We start from the raw sequence: 18,331 nt of genomic DNA, 5'->3' as shown, positions 1-18,331 counted from the left end.
GGGTGGCATTCTGGAATTTCTTTTTCACTACTTGGGTATGGTGAGAGGATTATTAATTTCCCGTAGGAAAGTTTATCATTTGAGGAGAATGGAAGGAGCTGGTATGTGTATCCCCCCAGGAACCAAAACACATGGGATTTTACTGTTCCCCCTGTTTCCAGTGTCCTTGCTTTTCACCAACATTTAATGAGCACTGGTGTGTCCAGCACTGTGCTAAGTACAGGTGCATCAAGACAAAGGTGTACCTGGAAGTCGCTATAAGAACAAACCAAGGAGACCCTCCCCGGTAGTGCAAGTGGTTAAGTCTCAGCACAATGAAGCTATCGACAGCCACTGCGGCACAAGTTTGACCCCCAGCCAGGGAGCTACCCACATGGTGCAGCAGACCTCTACTGTCTCGCCCGCTGCTCCCCTCAGCAGTGGATTTCAGCACACCCGCCTGTTCTGCTCCCCACTCTGTCTCTGGTGAATCCTCTCACCACTACCCCCACCTCTGGCCTATACCCCAGTTCTTAGATGCATAAATAAAATAAATCTTTTTTTTTAAAAAAAGAACAAAGAATTCAAGGCAGAAAGCACTGTATGTGTCATATTACATGGTCACACATAGTGGTGAGAGATTATTAATTCAGTTATTACATATATACACGAAGAACATTGTATGAAACTATGGAAAGTGAAAAATATTAGAATATGCAAGGGTAAATTTGGTTGAAACTAATTTTAGTCAGAAACAGCACATCACACCAAAGGCTGTGCTGGCTCAGGTAAGCAGTGCTGAACTGGCGGATGAGCGGCCTTCAGAGGACCAGTGCCACCCCTCCAGGGAGAGTGAGCTGGTGAGTGCTGTGGCTCAGCTGGAGGCCAGTGATGCTGAGTCATGAACCACCTTAAAGTCCTGGAGGGATTCTTTTTCTAATGTGCCTGTGTATCACCCTGTTTAGCTGGACTGGGCTCAGGGTTTGCCTGGGCTCAGTCTCCCCCCCAGTTTTATTCTGGGACCCAGGCAGATGGCACAGTAGCTGCCAGAGGCACATTTCAAGTCTGGGTGGGTCACTGGACCACATAATGGGGTGCCAGCAAATGGGGTGCCAGGACATGCGGTATCTTGTCCAGTCCGTGGGCCAGGGAAGGTTCTATCTTTAGGGGGAGAAAAATGAATTTTTATCACCAAAAAAAGGGAAATTTGAAAACCAAAGACCAGTTACTATCTATGAAGCAGCCTATGCCTAATTTATCTTTTTATTTATTTTTTAAAGATCGATTTATTTATGCATACAAGAACTGGGGTGTAGACCAGAGGTGTGGGAGGTGAGAGGATTCACCCGAGACAGAATGGGAAACAGAACAGGCAGATCACTGAAATACACTGCTGAGTGGAGCAGCAGGGAGACAGGACAGGTCTGCTGCCCTATGTGGTCAGCTCCCTGCTGAGAATCAAACTCAGGCCGCAGCGATGATAACATGATAGCTCTGACGCCAACATGGAGGCCCCTAATGCATCTTTTTAAACGATATCGTTTTCTATGGGAGGTGCCCAGCAGTTGGTGGTTTACTTTAGTTGCCTAGAATTGAAATTGGCCTCCAGCAATAGACTTGGAGTCAGGGAGGCCAAGAATCAGCGACACCTTCCCAGCACGAAGTCTCCCCTTCCGAGACATTTGTGTCTGGATCCGCTGATCCAGCTGCTCTCTGTTGGGCGTTAAACAAAAATGTTTCACAAAATTCCACCCACTGTTCGTAGGAGTTGGGCAGGACTGAACTGCTGCAGGCTGGAAACTTGGTTAGGAAACAATAACTGGTGTGCTTCAGTTTTGATAGCTTAATGTAAGTTTGCATATTTTAAAAGTAGCTGTGGAAATAATTTGGTTGCTTGGAATATTACGTTTTTGAAAGGCTGGAAAGCATTTCAAAGAAGGGACTCATTGAAATGGAAAATGTACATTGGGAGAAGGGAAGAAGAATCACTGATTTTAAAATCTAGTAATATACCTGAAAATGTAATTACCTTTTTTTGATTAAAGAGGTGAAATGAATATATAGAAACAGTTTATACTAAAATAGCTCTTGTGATTTTGTGGAGCCGGCATATCTTCTGTGTGGCCTTGCCTTCGGAGGCGGTTCTGTAGGTGTTGTCTCCCCCGCAGCCGACTTGGGCGGCAGTCAGGTTGGGACGTGGGTCAGAGAGGCCTCTCCTGGACCAGAGAGCAGGCCCTGCAGCTAGAAGTGGAAGGCCCTGCGCAAAGGTTCGTGAGCCACAGACTTGGAGCAGGGAGAGCTCAGCTGGGCTTGAAAGGAGGCAGCAGGTGGCCAAGTACAATTTGAACAGGCCACGATAATGAACACACAAGGTCTGAACCCTGGCAGGGCCTGGCATGTGTGCAGGGGTGGAGGTGGGGTCCCTTGGGGGAGGGCAAGGACACGGTCACACGTGGTCACCAGCCTTTAAGAACCTTTCAAGTCTCCATGTTGACGGCAAAGGCCAGTGTCCAGTGTGGCCTGTTGGGCCCCTGCAAGGTCATAGGGCAACTCTACATGAGTGTCCATCCCCAGGATTGTTGCTTCAGTCTCTCATAGGTACCTGTGAAGGTTTTGCTGTCTCCTGGAAGGTTTTTCTGCCTGAACCCCTAGTTTGCAGTGTAGGGGAGGTTCTCTGTGCTTGGACAGGGCATTCGCCTTTTCAGGGCCCCCAGGCATCCTTTCAGACCCAAGTGGAGAACGTAATACGTGAGCTGTCTTGTTGGAGCACAAGGTCCCAGGGGACTGATGGAGCGCAGCCATGTCAGTGGACGCAGTGAGCCCCCAATGTGAGCAAAAGCTCAGTGATTCACCCTGATGGCCAAGTCACCCACCAGCCATGAGCGGGAGCTCAGACCCTGGGCCCAGAAAGTAGGGCTGAGCCGACTGCCAAACACAGCTTGTCCATGGGCCTGGCTGTCCTCCCAGGACGGGGCCGATCAGGGGCCGTGGCCCTGGCTGAGATCAGAGGTCTCTGGACTTGGCGCCATGGATGGAATTCGGGGCCCCAGGAACTAGTATTTCCTTCAGGATGGTTATAGGCAGCGAAGCACATTTGTATCGCTTGCCCCAAGAACCCCTAAATTCCTTCCTGCAATATCATAGTCACAGCAGAGAGCTCAGACATAGCCACACTTGTCGCTACACTTGCTACCCACATAGTGGAGAACCCCGAGCTCTGGTTTCAGGATATCCCCAAATCAGTCTGCATTTTATGACGTCGCCAGTGTAAATTGTGAAAAGCATTCTGAAAACCATCTGAAAGCATTCTGGGGAGGGGGCCAGAGAGTCGATGAGATGGGCCCCCAAAGTTAAGACCCCAGGTTGAATTTTGTTTAGAGTCTTAAATTGTTAGAAAATAGACTACTTTATTTTTTTTCTTTTTTTATAATAAATTTTATTTTTATATTCCCCATACAATTGCAACCCCCCCATTCTGACCCCAATCCCTCCCCTCCCGCCCCCCACCCCCCAAAAAGTGTCTCTGGTTCCTAGTTTTTTGTTGATTTTGATTTTCACTTTCTTATAGTTATTTATTTTCCTGGTCCCTTATTTAAGTTTTCTAGATTCCTGCTATGAGTGAGACCATCCGGTATTTTTCTTTTTCTTTTTGGCTTATTTCACTGAGCATGATCCCTTCCAGCGCCATCCATGTTGCTGCAAATTGCATGTGTTTATCTGAAAATAGACTACTTTAGATGGTACATGACATCTTCTCTCTGCCCACCTGGAGGGTTTGTGTTGAACTTTTTTTTTTTTTTTAAAAGATTTCTTTATTTATTTATACAAGCACTGGGTACAGTGAGAAGCGCGGGAGGGTGAGAGAATTCACCAGAGCCAGAGCGGGGAGCAGAGCAGGCAGAAGGACCGAAGGACACTGCTGAGGGGAGCAGCGGGCGGCAGGAGAGGTCTGCGCGCCATCTGGGACCCTCGCTGGTGGCCGGGGATCGAACCGGCCCTGCAGAGGCTGCAGGTAGCTTCGTAGCCCAGCGCTCATGTGTTGAACTTTTTTTTAAAGGAACGTATAACAGCATTTCTTTCTAGGCTGCTGTTTTTTAAAGTTCTTTTTAAAAAACAACTGCACTTGGCTCATTCTTCCTTCTTCTCTTCCTCTTTCCCTCTCAACCCAAACAAAGATGAGCAGCCTACACACAATTTCCTGAGGATGCACGGGCAGGCAGGTCTGGACCACCTTTACCCCTCCCCCACCTACACCCCCTATTTTCCCCCAGTGACCTGCTGAGCCTGGTCTTCAGCAACCCTGTGTCCTGCGACCCAGGGTGTTTTCTGGGATCATTTGTTTCATACTTTCCTTACAAAGAAGGAAGCCGCGAGCTCAGAGGCAGATGAGGCACTTTCCAGACTCATCTCCCCACCTGTCTGTGATCTTGGTAATAGAACACCTTTTACACATTGTTTGAGAAGCTGTTGAGAATTCATTTCTTCCCACGGTTATTCTGTCAGTCCCTTCATGCCACTGAGAAATACTGGGAAGACAAGGAATTAAAACCTTCCCACAACAGATAACACAATATTGCCTTAAATTGCCTTGTTTCCAAGCCCTGTGCGGGTTTTCTAACACCGGCCTTTCCGCTCAACGAAAGCCAGGTGGAGCGCGGGGTGCCTGCTGGTTTTGGGGAGTGGGTCATGGGGTATCATCAGGGAGTGACGTGCTGTTCGTTATTAGAGAGGTAATGAGTTTTCCATCAAGTTGTTTGTCCCTGAGAAACCATTGCTTATTACGATTTGGGGGTTTGTTTTTTAATTCAAGCAACTGAACTCCCCAAAATGCATTTTTTCCCCAGCATCAGTGATGCTGAAGCTATTCTGTAGGACAGGAGGTCCCCCACCTGTGCCTGGGCAAACAGAACATGGAGTCAGGCAAGGGTGTGGGTCGTCGGGGCTGCATGCCTGGCGCAGCGCTCCACTCCTCGCCTGCCTGGGGGGAACCTGCTGCTGTTGGCCACACATCACTCTCCGTGCCAGGCAGGCCCTGGGGGACAACGAGGACTGTGAGGTACATGGGCCTGCAAAGAGCGCACCTGCACCTCCCGAGGAGTCCAGGGCCATGGGAGGGAAAGGAACAGCGTTGTGTGGGAGCTGGTGGGGGCGGGGGGAGTCCCACCCCCAGGAGGGATCATCCTTCTCAGATGTAAACAGGGACTGGGGGGCAAAGCCGGAGCACAAGCATAAAGACGCACTGTGCAGGCAGGCGGCACTCTGGCAGAGGTGGCTGGGGGTGGCAGGCAGGCTGGGGGGCTAGAGCCAGTGGCTGACGCAAGAGCCAGGCTGGAGAGCTGCGACAGAGGCGGGGCTGGGGCCAGAAGACACCTCTAAGCCTGAGGGGGGGGTCAGCTCTTGCCCCGATGACGGGGGACAACAGAGGGACCTACCCACAATGCGTTCCAGTGAGAGCGCTCTGGCCACAGTTTTATTTTCATCTGGCCAAGAATGCTCACCCTCACTGTCAAACTGCAGCTCCGCTTTAAAAATAATTTTCTCCACAGCCCAGGAAAACCACAGGCAGTGACTTCGTGAAAGCCTAAAGCCTGTTTCTGTTTCTCTCTCTCCTCCCTCCTTGTGTCTTTTTGACTCTCTCTAGCTCCCCTGGCCAGCATGTGCTCTGGCTTTGCCTCTCCTGGGGTGGGGGGGGTGTGCGCTCACCTCCCGTCTGCTCGTCCCCCAGCCTGCCTTTCTCTTCAGTGTAGGCCTATAGATTGCACCTGTCCGTGGAGCTCCAGACTTGCAGATGCACCTGCTTTCTGGACGTTTCCACATGGGAAGATCCGAGACATCCCAAACCAGCATTGCCCCTTGACGCCCACCCCGATGGTTACCCCTCCCCTCCCATAACCAGGCTCTGATGTTTTCTGACTAGTGGATCCCAACTCCATCCAGTTCTCTCCCTTTGCCCGGCCAAAGCCAGCTGCCAGGTCTCACCCTGACCAGGCAGGCGTCTCCTGGTGACTCCCGCATCTGCCCTGCTCTAGTCCAATCCACCCACTCATCCCCAACAAATCCTGCTGCCCCCTGCTTGAAAGTGCTTTCCTGCTGCTGGTTCTTACAAAGAAACTAAAACCCTGAACCTGGTCTTCAGGAGCTTCCCTCAGAATAGCTGGGGTGCCCCATGCTGCCTCAGCAGTGCTGAGCAGGAGGTCATGACACAGTGTGAGGGCCTCTGCCGTGTGGGGTCACAAGCCCCAAGAGGGCAAGTCAAAGAGAATCAGATATTCCTCAAGCTAAAGTTACCTTCACCTCTCCATTTTACCTTTCTTAAGAAAAAGAAAGAAAGAAAAGTTATGTTACTGTTTCGATTCTATGACTAGGTTAGTGTTCTCAGCTGGGAACAAATTAAAGTTTCCTTCCCCAAACACAACTGAATAAAACTCACAGCTGCCACCCTCAAACCTCCCAGCAGTACAAATGAAAACTCATAGACTCCAAGAGAAATAATAAAAATTCTTTTTTAAAAAAGGATTTATTTATTTATGCATGCAAGAACTGGGGTACAGGCCAGAGGTGCAGGGGGTGAGAGGATTCATCAGTGACAGAATGGGGAACAGAACAGGCAGACTGACTGAAATACACTGCTGAGGGGAGCAGTGGGCGAGGCAGGAGAGGTCTGCTGCGCCATGTGGGTAGCTCCCTGGCCGGGGATCGAACTCGTGCTGCAGTGGCTGTGGGTAGCTTCATAGGCTGCGTCTTAACCTCTTGTGTCACCAGGGAGGCCCTAATAAAAATTCTTAAGTCCTATCAGGAACTAGGAACCCTCATGTTACCGACCCATGGACTTGAAACCTGAGGTGCATGGAGGCCAATAGCAGGACACCGGGGTTTCAGAAAAGAAAGAGGCTTTTTGCACATTGATTGGCAGGGAGGCAGGAGGAAAGGCAAACCTGTCTCCCTGTCTAGGAAAGACAAGTAACATGTGTTCGGAGGACAGTGCTGAGAACAAAGGAGTTAGAGCTTAGTGGCTAAGGACCTGGCGAAAGGTAAAGAAAAGTGGACTTGGCTGAGTTCATTGGCCGGTCCCAGGCAGTTCATACGTGAAGTCTGAAGAGGCTTTTCGGACAGCTGGGGTTTGGGTTTCTGTCCTGGCCCCGGGCTCTGCTAGCCCCCCTCCTCTCTCCTCTGCATTTGCAGTTTCCTGGCTCCAGCCCGCCTGGGGCTCAGCTCAGGTTGGTGCTTCTGCCTGCTGGGCTGGGTGGGTGGTCTGCAGAGGAACCTCAGAGAGAAAGATGCCATTTCTTTTCTTTTTCCTTTCAGGGTGTGCGAGTAATTTAGCTATTTAATCTGAGTTATACTGAGTTAATTCTGGGAGGATAGAAATGACATAACTGAAAATGACTTGGGATGTATTTATGCCTATTTCTGATATAATTTATACATATATCTATTAACTTAACAAGTATTTGATGGCTAAATCCTGTGCCAGCTACGTTCTTGAATGAAACAATAGCTTTCAAACTGCCCCCCGCCTCCTCCCACCAGCAACACTCAGTAAAAAATACATTTTACGATGTACACTGAGGTGCAGTTTCATGAAGCTGTATTGCGAGATGCCTTGATTGTTTCTCTTCTCTGCTCTTTTTTGAATGATGGTCCTGACCAAGTAAGTTAATTTCACTAGTTGAACCTACTTGAACCGACAGCCCTTATTCTGGAGACCTGACGATACTCAGCTCCCTCCTGCCAGGAAGGCAGCACCAGTGCCAGGTGGGCAGAAGGCAGCGTCAGGGTGAGCACAGCACCAGCCTCATAACTGCCTGTGACTGGGGAGCCGGGGGTGGGGGTGGGGGGGGTTTCAGCTAGAAGGTTTTCTCTCTTTGCCCCAAGTCCCTCCACATGGTATGAATGAGAGCCTGCTGTTAACTCCTGGTTAATCAGTCTCCTCACTGGCTGCCCCTAGAAGCCCTCTGGAAATCCTTTCAGACAGCTCAGTGGAATCTCTAGACATCACTTTGCCACAAATTGGAAAATCACACCCCCAGGCCATCAGCCAGTCAGCAGGGCTGCTGCACCGGGTGAGGGGTCCTGAGGGTTGATCTCAGGCTCTGTGGTTATTGTCCTGAACTTCTTAATAAGTTTTCAATCAGATGGACTCACTTCCATTTTGCAGCAGGCCCCCCAAGTTACACAGGTGGCCGTACCATGAAAGAGGTCCTTTGCCTGTTCTTTTGTGCACTTTTGTGGAGAAATGGTCACTGAAGACCCTCTCTCTAAACCCAGGGTTTCAGGGGTGCTGGGCATGTGAACAGCCGAGAACAGGAAAGCAGCAGCTGTGTTGAGTCTCTGACATCCACCCCACTCCCCCACCACAGGTGTAATACTTGGTAATGCTGAGTGGTTTAATGCCACCAGCCAGTTCTGTGTCAGCGGGAGTGGCTGCTGGGGTCATCTGCTCCCGAGCGAACCCTCTCAAGCCTGGATGTCTGTCAAGTAAGATACATTTAAGGACATGTCTTTGGACACATGGCCCAGCGTGCCTTTTAAGGGAATTCTCGTTGATTCCACTGAGCCTGTGTGTCCAGCTCATGGTTATGGGTCTCCATGTCTGAAGATGTAGATTGCTACAAAATCACAGAAGCATGCTTACTTTGCAAAAGTGTGCCTTTCGGGAAGATAATTTTCTATTAGGTGTATGCGCAGTCATGGAAAGGGCTTTGAAGAGCCTTGGAAGTGCTAGCTTTACTCACCGGAGGTCCCCGTGAGGTCGCTCTGTTCTGAAACCTGCATTTTGGGAATAAATTGACTGAGTTTTCAAGAAACATAGCAACTGGGTGTGAAAGAACACTGTGAATGGACGTCAGAGGTGACTCTAGACACACCATGAGCAGCCCGGGACGCTGGGCCCAGCGTCTCCTGCACACCTGGCAGCTTCTGCCTGCTGTCAGGTCCACGTGGGCTAAGAAAGCCAGAGAGTGAAGGGGCATTGAAAACCAGAAGGTCCTGCCAGGGTCCAAGCCCTTCTGCTGGAAGGTGAGATGCTGGTTTAATGCACCGACTGGTCCTGGTGTCCGTGGGGATGACTGCTGTCATCCATTCCCTTCTCAAGGGCTCGTTTCTGGAGAAGAGTGGAGGAGTTTCTCGGGGATGGTGTTTCGTGACTGAGCTGGCTTTCAGATTTGGATGGTCATTATCATTTATTTTATTCTGAGAATTAAGTAGCATTTCGAGACGTAGTTTCTATCCCTGCAGACACAAAGGCAATGTGAGGTGGACGTTGAGAGGCGCCTGGGTAAGGCCGGGGAGCAGTAGGCAAGCAGAGGGCACTGGTGCCTGGTTCCAGGGCAGTGATTGCACAGTTGACAACATAGAAGCTGCAGCTGGAGAAGGACTGCCCTGTGCCGGCTCTGTCCTCACACACATGACCAGAGCTTATGTTACTTTACTCATCTGATCAGAATAACATGGAGCCCTGAGCCAGCAAGGACGTTCCAAGGAGGCTCAGAGACCTCAATGGAAGGGCCCTTGGTCAATCTAGGGAGCCTCCAGGAGAGGAGAAGAGGAGAAAAGGGAACCAATGCCTCCTGCCTGGGTATAATTTACTAGTTTATATGACGTGACTCTGTGACGCTCTGAATCCAAAACATGGGAATTGTGGGATTTCCTTCTACATCATAACAGGCTGACTCACTTTTCAAAGTTCATTTCCTTACATCTCCTTTCAAAAACAATTTACATTACACAGGAAACCCTCAGAACCTTCCTCCAGCAGCTACTTCTCGCTGCTTCTCTACGAAGCCTCCTCCTCATCTCTGGCAACTGCTTTGACGCCATCTTTGTTTCTAATCAGCTCTACTCAGAGCACAGCAGCTTCCAAGCCCTGGCACCTCCCAGGCGAGCTGTTCCTCCCCCTAGAAGCACAGAACCCCCCCCAACCCCCCCACCCTAGTGTTAGAAAGTGGAGTTAAACACTGAAGTTCAACCAACTTAGAAATTTGAAGAAATAAAAATATAAACTGCTTAACTGCTCACTTGGAGCCTGAAGGGACACTCACTGTCCTTCAGTCAAGCTCCCTCCTTTGAGGCACAAAGAGACTCAGCAACATGCCAGATAGCGAAGCTGGGGAGTCAATGAGGCCATGGGGTGGGGGGAGGCAGATGAGGCCTTGACGAGACACTTGAGGCCACAAGTGGGGCACTGGCCACAGTTATGTTAGATTGTAGTTACAACTCATTGGTGCTACTTTGAAATTTTTTAGTTTAGTTTTCTTTTTTTTTTTTAGCAAATAAAGTTAAAGGCAGCTGAATCTTCATTTATGGGGCATTAGCGAGGTACTCAAGGTACTCAAGACCAGAAGTACCTTGCATGTTCCAATAAAAGACAGCCATTTGCATTTAATTTTATAGCTCAAAATTGTCTTGGGATTTATCTAATCCAACATTTTACATGTGAAGAAATTATCTGCATGTAGAAGTAAGATACTAAAGCTAGTTAATATGAGTTTTTGATTTTGTCTCTCCATATAATTAAATAGAGCTTATTTTCAGACAAAGAGTCAAGAAAGGGAGGGTATAAGAAACCTTTACCCTGATATACCCCTTTGCTCCAATAACCCCCAAGCCCCCTAGTCTCAATAGATAATGCTTGCCAGGGCCATTGTCAGGTCCCTGCCGGACCTGATGCTCCCGTTGCTGAGCATGAGGCCATCTTTTCTCACGGAAGGCAGGGCCTGATCTGGTTGGGCATCCCCAGGCATGGGCACATCTTTTCTACATCCTGAAGAGGAGCGATGCCCCGGGGTCACCCGCACAGATGCCCATCCTGGCATGGCGGCATTCCTTTCTCATGCCCATTGCTGGTGATGTGCTGTACCTGCAGAGGATTGGGCACCGAGGCCATGCCAGGCCACAGTGGAGCACTCAGCTGAGCCCTGCCTGCAGGTCCCATCAGTCCAGTGGCCACAAGAGCATCACTGAGCAGGTGCTGAGAGTACATGACTCGTTCATGGGGACCCTTGTCTTCATGGGGAGCCTTACCTGGTGCCTGGCACGTAGCAAGCCTCCCTAATCCTGGATGGAGGTGAACGAGGAGCATTTGCGTTGCTTTCCAGAAACCTACCCAGTCCTTGACCACAGCTACCAAAGCAGTCACAATTTAGGTTTTACCAAAAGGTTTAGAACAGCTGAATTATCTAGGGTCTGAGAAGGTGGTCCACTGATACGTTAGCTAGCTTGATATTTTAATGTTCCCATTACATAATTTTATGAATTTCATGGAACTCATAAAGGTCAGATGACTATGTACTGCTATATCACGACCTTCATCCTTCTGAAAAAAACAAGAGACCTCCTAAGACAAAATGTTGCTAATTTTGGAGGTAAAAAAATCCCAGGCTTAAAGAAAAAGTAATTTTCCACTTCATACCTTTAAGAGCTTTTAACATCATTTAAATGTAATTAACATTTAAATGAGAAGTTTGTCATTTCAGTTTAATTCTTACAGTTCTTATATCGCATGACACTCAAGACACTCTTGGAGAAGGAAGTGGGGACTGTTACTCCCCTTCTCTTGACCAGCTCACCCCTCCCCTAGGCACAGGACCACCATATGGATGGAAAACGTGAATTTTCTGGACCACTGTGCCTGGCCTGAGGAGATGATTGCCACCCATCTCTGGACCCCTCTCCTAAGAACCTATATTGGAACCTGACTTCTGGGAGATTTTTAACATTTTCATACGTTTGATTCCTTCCTTTGGCCAGCATCAAACTCAACTTTTGCAAATACTTTGCCCTTAATGTGTCAGTGAATTTTCCCGTCCCTGTCCAATTCTAATTCCTCTCCGCTTCTCCTTATTTTCAAGGCCTCTTTTTCCTAGTCCACTTCTTCCAGAAATGTCCTCTACCTTTAATCAGAGGACTCAGCAGAGGGGCGCTTGCGGACTCAGCCCTGCGGCTCCTGGTGGGCCTCCTCGCCTGCTCCGTGGCGCCCTCTTCTGTAACGTGTGGGAATAGCACCTACTGGGCGGGGCTGCAGTCTGGAGTTGTGAAATAACCACCCCAGGCAAGCAGAGAATGCTCGAATTGCCAGCACTAACATTGTTTTCATGATTATCTAGAGTTTTGCATGAAGAAATAGGACCGTAGCTCCTTTTCCTCAGCTACCTCCCACCAGCCATTTTCATGGAACCATCTTTCCCCACTTTGGATCTGAGAGCAGGTGACTTTTCCAAATTGGCCTGAAATCCACTCTGTAACCTCGGGTCTCCCAGTAGGTGGCCCAGATCTGGGGCTGCAGCTGCAGGGCTTTTACTAAACCACCTCTGTCCCTACTGCAGGAGGAGCCGCCAGAGGCCTTGTCTCTCCTTGAGTTGACGCACCAACAACAGTGGGACGCTCTTCCAGCCTCTAGTCCATGTCTCCAGGTGTCTTCAGATGGCCCAGAGCCCCAAATTCTCTGTGGTTGGCAGGCCCAGAACCTCATCTTTCACCAGCACTTTCCAATGTTCCCACTTAGTGTCCAGGAATATTGATCAGCTACTCAGAACCCACCAAAGGCAGTAAAGGCATTCCCTCCCCTGGGGCATCTGTATTAGTGGCTGCCTCCTGCCAGCACATTGGCAGGAGTCAGGGTTATAAGGGTGACTAGAAATGGCTTTTCACCTCAAGGCTTCACCTGGGGAAGGAGGGAGAAGCAGGGCAAATCACCTCAGGGCAGTATGGTCAGGGCCAACCCTGCTAATTAACCGGATCTCATTATTAGAGAGCCTTCTAGGTTCATCAGCCCCAATCCCCACCCGTGCCCCATCCTCACAGGCTCTGCTCCAGGGTGCGGCAAAGCTCAGCACAGATGCACACCCTCCAGAGTTGTTCCTAATTGAGGTCTCTGGTGGGTCCCAGGCCTCAGAATCAAGGGATATGGCAATGACCCCAAAGTGTATTGTTAAAGAACCTCCCATTGCCTCATCCCTGCCACCAGCACACTGGACACCCCATTCCATTTTTCCACACAGAAAATGCACACACCGAACTCAAAGAACAGTTGTTTGACGCTTCTCAGATGTGTGGCTGTGTCTGGCTAGCTTTGCCAGCTGTTCGGCTTCCTCTCCTCCTCCAGATGTTCTTCTTCCAGCCAATTACTTCTTCACTCGGCCCTGGGGAGCTGCCGTGTGTCCGGCTGTGGCCTCTCTCTCTTCCCAGCTCAGCTGTGCACAGTGCAGTTCTGCTCTCTTCCCTGGAAACTGAACAACACGGGCTCCACGGCAGTCCCAAAGTCTCTGCTCCTCCTGGGCAAGCTCCAGCCCCTTCAGTGCAGAAGGCAACTCCCCCCAGCAGGTGACCCCACCCTGTGTCCCATTTGTGTCCTTGACCCATAAGAGGAGCACATGTGCGCGCCTAGCCACGGTGAGAGTGGCAGAGTGACACGCATGATTTGCTCTTCCTCTATTAGGAGTTCACTCTTTGGGTCTGAGGAATATTCTGGAGCCTGAATAAAAAGTGTCTTCACCAAATAAGATAAAGAATTCCTGGGAGCCGTGGACTGTGGCGTTGGGGTGGTTCTTCACAGTAGTTCTTAAATTTGAATCTGCTGGCACCGGGGAAGACTCCACAGAGGCAGGGTGGCATCAGGGCATCCTGGAGGCGGACGGAGAGAGGCCCAGCCATGGTTCTCATTAGCTGTATGACAGCAGGCGGTGGCCTTGCTCATGTGGATTCCTTGTGGTAGCGGGAGGGCCCTTCAATCATTTGACAACTGTTTACTAAAGGCTTAGAGTGGGGTTGGCAGATGGAAAGAATGACAAACAAATAAGATGATTTTGGACAAGCGTGAGGGGAGCTGACAGAGCTTGCTGGTGGTGCAGGCAGCCATGTTGGTGTCTTTGGGGTGCAGCTGGCCTTTGAACCTCGGGATGAAAGGAATTGCCCATGAAGAGAGAGAGAAGGGGAGAGAGAGAACCCGTGGAGAGGAGACAGGCCAGGGGAGGTGGGAGGAGGAGAAGAGGGCCTGGGAGCGAGAGAGTGGGAGGTGTCCATGGACAGAGGCCTGACCCTTATTCCTCAGAGGCTCCCGGCAAGTGTTTGAGGCTCATTTACCACCGTGTGTTCAGCAGACACAAAGGAGGATATGAAAAGCGTTAAATAAAAGGTTCCTCAGTGAGCTCACGTTGCTGGTGGGATTGCTGTCAGCCAAGAGAGAGTTTTCAATAAACAAGTTTCCAAGTGGAAACTGCTTCAGCTGAGGGAGCCAGGTGTCCACACCCACTTCTGAGGCATCACATTTTCCTGGGAAGCCTCCCCGACCCCATGATCAGTGGTCTCGTGAGCCTCATCTGTGGCTACTCTGCCTCCCTCAGAAAAGAAGCGAATCATAGCTTTGCTAATAGGACACTTTCTAAGCTAAAGATGACCCGTGGTGGCTCAGAGACCTCTGTCCTTGTGGTAAGGGTGTCCATGTGGTCGTTAGGCCTCCCAAGCCCTTCCATACTTTGTGACAGGCAATTTTCACTTGGGTGGAGCGGCCCAATCCACCAGCTGTTTGGGATTTAGAGATCAGGGCTCACAGCTGGATCCCAGGTGCCGACACTGCACGTACTTCTGTGCCCTGCTTCCTCCGTGTCTCTTCCTGCTACCTCTGCTCTTCCCAGACTCCTGCATACAGAAGGAGCCCCAAATAACAGCCACCAAATCTTAGGAAACTGGGTGGATTCCAATGTTCTTTCTTCTCGCTGCACTTCTTCGTGCCGACGTCTCCGGTGCACAGCCTGGAGGACGAGTGCCTTGACTCTGCTCTCACCGGGGCTAACTGCTCCGGGATATGGGCCTGGCAGCACATGTACAGATGTAACTCACAGGGGTACACTGTGGGGAGGGAAAATGATTCTCTACCCTTCAAGATTTCTTTGGCTGGCCTAGTAATTCAATTGACATAAGTCAGATTAACAGGAGAAAAGCAAATTTAATTTCGTACACACAGGGACCCCATGTGCGTGAGGTCCAAATACGAGAGGGTAAAATGAGGCACAGGTGCAGTCTGAGCTGAGGAATGGGTGGAGCCTGGCACTTCAGAGGGCAGAGGTGACTGCAGGAGGAGCAGGTGTTTGCTCTGCCATGCAGGTGGGTCAGAAGAGGTTATTTCTGACAATAACTCTCATATGGATGAGACCCCTCTTTCTAAATTCTTCTAGGTAGATAGGACAGAGCCAGAAGTTTCCATTGACTCTACAGGGTCTTGATGGCCTTCAGCTTGAAACAGTCCACTACCAAAGTGGCCCATTTTGGGGGAGGCCTGTTCTGGACCCCTTTGGCATCAGCAGGAATTATTTGCCTTTGGCCGAATGCACCTTCGAGGCCATGGGCCCTCGCCAAGGCAGGCTCCCCGAGGTTTCCCTTCAGGCCCGCTGCTCGGACCAGCTGTCTCTGCAGACGGGGTAGATCTCACAGCCCCTCTGCCACCCCATCTCAGGCATCCTCACGCTCTTTCGAGAAACAAGCTCGCATTAGACACAACTATGAGAGGAGCGGCTTATGGCGGGGGAGAGGAAAGGTGAAACATTGGCTCCTCAGCTATATGTCTGTCTACAGTGTCTCCTCCCTGTTTGCTTTTAAAAGCACATGTAGGTATTTTACGTGAGCCAACTGAGTAGAAGCTAAACCTGGGTAAAGAGTAAATTGTCCCCCGCATGCTGCACACCCCATCAGGGCAGGCAGGCTGCCGCGAGGGAGCCCTGGAAGACCTGCTGAGCCCTAGAGAAATGAGACCCACTTTCCCATCACTTGCAAAGGGAAGGGAAATTGCCACGGGACGGATTTCGTGTGCAGTTCCCCGAGTTACAAGCCTGGGTTCGTGCTGTTGACCCCAAACAGCCCTCAGATGTGCGCCAACAAAATGGGTTTCTTTGGAAACAGCAAGGGCAAGTCAGGTTGGAAAGGAGTCTTGCAGCAAGCTGCACATACTTTTCTAGATCCAAAGCCAGGACCCCTTATACCATCTTTTGTGGGGACCCTGCTGGCTGAAGAGGTGCCTCCTCCTTCCTTCCGCTGGGGAAGGAATGTCACTTCCTGTGGAAATCAGGAGGTTGTGCTCTGTAGTTTTCTGATGGTGCCGCCATGTGGGGCGGGGCGTTGGGGGGGTGCTTCCAGCCTCCTGACCTGACATGAATAGTCACTGTGTATTGACTTCCCAGGTTCTCAGGGTGCAGGGGTAACGGTATGAGAATGCCTGAGCCAGCGCTGGGTCACAAAGGCCTGGGAGAGACCTGACCTCCTCCCAGCCCCACTGTTCTGCCCCAGACAGGGGGCTCCCTTCTCCCCACATCTCGAGTCTCACCTGTGAACAGGAGACATCACCGTTTTCCTCATGGGGTGTTTCAAGGCCCAATGTTCATGTATGTGACTTCTCTTGACAAACTCTAAGATGAGGCCTTACAAATGCTTGCCCAGACCTTTCACCCCTGAGAGCTCCAGAAAGTGCTGTTTGCAGGTAAAGAAGCTGAGGATTGTGGGCGCAAAGATGGCGTGTACTTCAAGGCACTTGAAGGTCATGGCTCACTGTTTCAAATGCTATCAATTCCCCATGACTATTGAAATAACATTTTGTAGGGATGGGAGAAGGGTGTGACCCCTCTGTCCTGTCCCAGGCCCCTGTGACCCCTCAGCTCTGAATACTGAAGGTGCTGGTACCATTTTTTTTATAAAAGATTGTTCTGTGAGCCAAACAGGTTTCTCACACAGAAAGGGAAATCTTTCCTCATTAATGAGGGTTTGTGCTCTAATTTCTCTAAGTTGCCATCTGAAAAGAATGCATGCCCTATTTTTTCAAAACAGCTAATTCTGGTGAAGGAATAATTATGTTCTTGAAATATTGTAATGTGAAGCGTGTCTCTGAGTGGAAATTCATCCTATGGTATCATTTGGTTATAGTATCAGAATACGGGGCTGGGGGAGGGTTTCCCTCATGTAAAGAACCATTTTATTAATTGATATCCATATTTTTTTTTCTGCCTCTCATTTCAGAACGTTTTGATCACCACTGTCCCTGGGTAGGCAACTGTGTGGGGAAAAGAAACTACAGATTTTTTTATATGTTTATTTTATCTCTGTCTTTTCTGACAGTCTTTATATTTGCATTCGTTATCACCCACGTCATTCTTCGTAAGTATGCTGGTGAAATCAGATGATGTATGTAACCATTTGCCTGACTTTGGTTTTCTGATTTAATTTTGATTTGATATTTTGATCATTTCGGGCTTTCTCTTTCTCTCCCCCTTTCTCCCAGGCCCCCCCTCACTCGCTGCCTACCCCCTTCACGTTCTCAGACATCTCCCCCTCTCCCCACTCCATGCCACCCCCATCCTTCCAACAGCAGCTCCCCATTCACACCCGCACCAAACTCTGCCTGACTGATAGAACCTCTCCTTGATACACTCGCCCCTAATCCAGCCTCTGTGACTTCACTTTCTCTCTGTCCTTTGTCCCCCTGGAAGAATCACACCCTCGTTGGCAGAAAGGATGCCCATCTAGTTGCAGGGTACAGCTGCAAAAGCAGGAACGGTCACCCTAAAAAATAAAGTCTAAGAATAAAGACTGGGTTTTCTTACACACAAATCTAAATATGTTAAAGATACACATTTGTTAAGATGTTTAGTTATTTGCTAGAACATTCGTCAACTACAGAGCAATGAAAAATGAGTTTTGGACATAAATGACTTTAATATATATTTGCCTAAGCAAAGGACACTTTTCACTCTAACCTTCCCAAGGTCATAATTGAATCTCTTTTGTTTCTTGGTTGTTCACTTTCCCACAATGGGAGGAATGAAAGGAAGTTAATTGGCCTTGAGCTCTACCTAGATAGATGCCTTTAAACCTCCATCACAGTCACGACCAGCAGGGCCTCTGTCCGCATTCCTGAAGCACCCCCTCCCCTGGGCACCCCACCCCCCCACCCCTGGGCGGTACTGCTTGTCTCTCTGGAATGTTCCCAAAGTATCTGAACACGGCTTACTTTCTTCCCAGGCAGCAACGGGAAAACCACAAATGGAGTGGCTAGGGCTGCCTTAGAAACCCTAGTGTCCTCCCTTCTCTCTGGGTGGGGTCTGTGTTGGGTGGGGGGAGTAAATTGCATGGAAAGTTTCACCCTAGTCTTTTTAAAATATTGGTCTAGTTTGGACATTAAATGGGCTAGCCCAGATCTTCATAGGCATTTTATATCCCAGTTCCCAATCCTTCAGCCTGAAATCCTTTCATCTGAATGTGACACAAATAAATACGTGATACGTGGTCGAGAGCCATGACTCGGCAGGTTGCGGGGGGAGGACTGGCTCCCGTGGAGGCCCGTCCACTCCACCTGGGAGGGATGCCAGCGTGG

At 49.7% G+C, this 18,331-nt stretch overlaps 1 protein-coding gene across 3 annotated transcripts in view; it reads left to right on the top strand.

The window, feature by feature from the left end:
- ZDHHC14 (zinc finger DHHC-type palmitoyltransferase 14) overlaps positions 1–18,331 on the top strand; it is a 219,628-nt gene that overhangs the window by 168,871 nt on the left and 32,426 nt on the right. For all 3 annotated transcript variants that reach the window (XM_054697935.1, XM_054697933.1, XM_054697936.1), the window contains exon 4: positions 16,978–17,115. In XM_054697935.1, coding sequence (XP_054553910.1) covers positions 16,978–17,115 — 138 coding nt within the window. The remainder of the gene's footprint in view (positions 1–16,977; positions 17,116–18,331) is intronic.

This window comes from Talpa occidentalis, unplaced genomic scaffold (assembly GCF_014898055.3).
Source record: "Talpa occidentalis isolate TD23 unplaced genomic scaffold, MPIMG_talOcc4v2.1 talOcc4.2, whole genome shotgun sequence".
Classification (NCBI taxonomy): domain Eukaryota; kingdom Metazoa; phylum Chordata; class Mammalia; order Eulipotyphla; family Talpidae; genus Talpa; species Talpa occidentalis.
Note: the sequence above shows the minus strand (reverse complement) of the source record. Positions and strands in the feature narration are given on the sequence as shown.